The 3,010-nt window shown below is 34.1% G+C and overlaps 1 protein-coding gene across 1 annotated transcript in view; it reads left to right on the plus strand.

Annotated features, from left to right (window-relative positions):
* Nucleotides 2,079-3,010, plus strand: part of LOC109824723 (protein TIFY 9) — a 7,815-nt gene continuing 6,883 nt past the window's right edge. Inside the window, exons 1-3 of the mRNA XM_020391369.1 lie at nt 2,079-2,266; nt 2,612-2,726; nt 2,830-2,919. Coding sequence (XP_020246958.1) covers nt 2,194-2,266; nt 2,612-2,726; nt 2,830-2,919 — 278 coding nt within the window. The 5' untranslated portion in view covers nt 2,079-2,193. The remainder of the gene's footprint in view (nt 2,267-2,611; nt 2,727-2,829; nt 2,920-3,010) is intronic.

Below are 3,010 nucleotides of genomic sequence, written 5' to 3' on the forward strand. Positions count from 1 at the left end.
TTGCTCCTTTTAAATAGAAGTATTAGTAAACCCTTCATTTGGAGGGATTAACTCATTTTAATCCCTTTAGAAGGGTTAGCTTAACCATTCTATATTTTTTGTGTTTGGCAAACTATAGAGGGTCAATTCACTTTAACCCTTATATATATTTTTCATGTTTTGCGGGTTAATAATAGGGGTGGAAATGAACCAAATAATTAACAAATAGTTCAATAATTGTTCGAGTAACTATTCGGTCGTATTCAATTCAGTAGTTCATTTACCACTAAACAAATATTTTTTATTATTCGAGTTTACTAACGAATAGAATTTAACCATATGTACATTCTATTCATTTGTCTATTAAATAGTTGTTTAAAATTTGATTACATTCGATTCATTTGTCTATTAAATAGTTGTTTAAAATTTGATCACTTATTATTGGTATTATTGCACATATAATGTCATATTTTAACCCACTTACCATTTCTATTTAAGTTTTGTGTACTATTTTTAAGACTTAAATAATTTTAAATCTATTTTCTAATAAAATTTTTGAATTAAATATATATATACGACATATATTATAAATGAATAATTTTTATTTATTAATTTAAATACTATTTGAAAATTAAATTCTTTAGCAGAATAAATATACTTTGATATGTGATGAATATTCTTGAATATTCATGAACATTTATCAAATACCAAGTATTCGAGTTCGAATTTGAAAACCTCCATATATGAATATTAGAGTCCGCATTCGAATTTGATAATTTTAAGCAAATACAAATACGAACACAATAGTATTCAATTCGATTTGATCGTTTTCCACCACTAGTTAATAAGGGGTTAAGTCTTCTTAACCCTTCACTTAACCTGTTGCCAAACGGCACCATAAAGTACAATGCTATTGGGAAAAATAAGCATAAAAACAGATCCAAAGTCGTACAGAACAAACCATACAGGAAAGAAAGAAAATAGCAGAAAGTTAGAAACATTATATTAAAAATACTTTAAGTTTGAAATACTTTGTAGAAGTGCCGAATCACCCTCTTAACGGAGGACTGGCATTGAAGAAGCTATGCCCTACCTACGGTAGCGTTGGGTCTGCACAGTAATTCCGAGGATGATACGACTGTAGTCTAAAGAAGCACTCTCTTCTTGTGAACACCACGACTACTTCTTCAGTTCGCCAGAACCTCCAATACTTAACAACTTATATAATTATTAAAAAAAAGAGGACATGAGATTTCGTTTTTCTGTGTGTTTCAAATGATCAAAAGAAGTCCTTTTATAAGGTTTATGGGAGACAAAGATTTGAATTCCAGTTATTGTAATGTTTGTAACGTCTGCAATAAAACCTATTCAATCCTTGTAACGTTTGTAATGTACGAAACGTTCAGCTGGTTTTAAGTGAGCACATACAAAAAGTTTAAGCTCGTTTAAAGATAGCACATGCAAAAAGACCGCGCGCCCGGACCACTCACACGTCCCGCTCGCTTGCTCGCACGCTCGCTTGTATACCAACACAAGTGTATAATACTAACACATTTGTTATACTATATATAACATGTGTGTTAATTGAACCAACTAAAATGTATTTAATTATTTATTTAACACATTTTAACTTTTATTTATGGAATTCAAATATTAAATGATATTTTTCCATAAAAATCCTCTAAGATTCATTTATTTTAACAAATACGATACGATTCTTCTATTTGGCTATTAAGGTACAATATGATTTTTCCATTTCTAGAAGCATGAGCTCTTGAATATAAAATATCCTTAATTGATGTTGTAATTTTGATAAACTTATGGTACTTTTTAGTAGTAATCTTTTCATTTTTCAGTTGTGGTTGAAAAATTAAACGTTGCCTTATTTTGTTTCGAACTATTATGCCTGCTGTCTGCTGATAAGGAGGGCATGCCAGTCCTCTCTTGACGAACACGCAAAAGAGAGGGGGCACAATAGTTTTGGACCCCCTTGTCAACAATTTAAAAACCGAAGGGCATATCTATAATTTTCCATCCAAGTCCATTACTTTTATCGTGTTCCTCGATGCGGAAAAAAAACGTAACAACCCATGAAAGACGTGCTCTGTTAGTTCGCTCCCTCTTTCATTTAAACCCCTCACGGATCTCTTCCACACCCTCTCTCTCTCTCTCTCTAACACCCTCTCTAGCTCTTTCTCTCTCTAGAGTTTCGCCATGTCGAAGTCCACGGTAGAGCTCGATTTCTTCGGTCTCGAGAGAATGCGAGGCCTCTCCCAGCTGTCTCTCGGTCTGATTCCCATCTTTTTCTGGTTTTTTTTTAACGCAAGCACGAAGTTTTCCCCTATTTACTTTCAGACACGCACACTTCCAAAATTACTCTTACGTACGCCCTAAAATAACCCGCTAAATTATTTTAAATCTGTTATGTTATATTTCAGCAGTTGGGTTTTATGTAGGAGCTTACGATAAATTAGTATAAAATTAATTTAGGAAAGTATTTTGAATTTATGAGTGGTTTTGGGGTGGGTGGATTTATTAGCAAGCGGTGGTAGAATTTTGGGCTTTTAGGTAGAAGTCCCTTATCGTTTTCCCTCTATTTTAAAGATTTTTATTGGGTTTTTTATTATTATAGGGATTCAGAACGTGCTTTCGAGGATGAATACAGCTCGATCGTCGGTTTTGACCGGGGCCGGAGCGAAGCGGCCTTTGACGCCGTCAGTTCCCATGTTCGACCCCGCTTCGCCAACGTAACGGCCGCCGTCAACTTTGACGTGAGAATTGCTTTGCCTTTTTGAGTAAAAAATTGGGATTTTCATATTTTGTTCTGTTTTATTTTTTTTACTAATTTAGGGCGATGAGCGGGATTCCACGGGGAACGGCGCCGTTGACGATTTTCTACAATGGGGCGGTCAACGTTTTCCACGTGGGACAAGCTGAGGTTAGTAAATTGTTATTATTATTATTATTTTTGCAGTTTGCTGCTTTTATTTTTTTGGATTTTGCAAATTTGAGATTTTGATTTTTGGCAGGC

The sequence above is a fragment of the Asparagus officinalis genome, chromosome 9 (assembly GCF_001876935.1).
Source record: "Asparagus officinalis chromosome 9, Aspof.V1, whole genome shotgun sequence".
NCBI lineage: Eukaryota > Viridiplantae > Streptophyta > Magnoliopsida > Asparagales > Asparagaceae > Asparagus > Asparagus officinalis.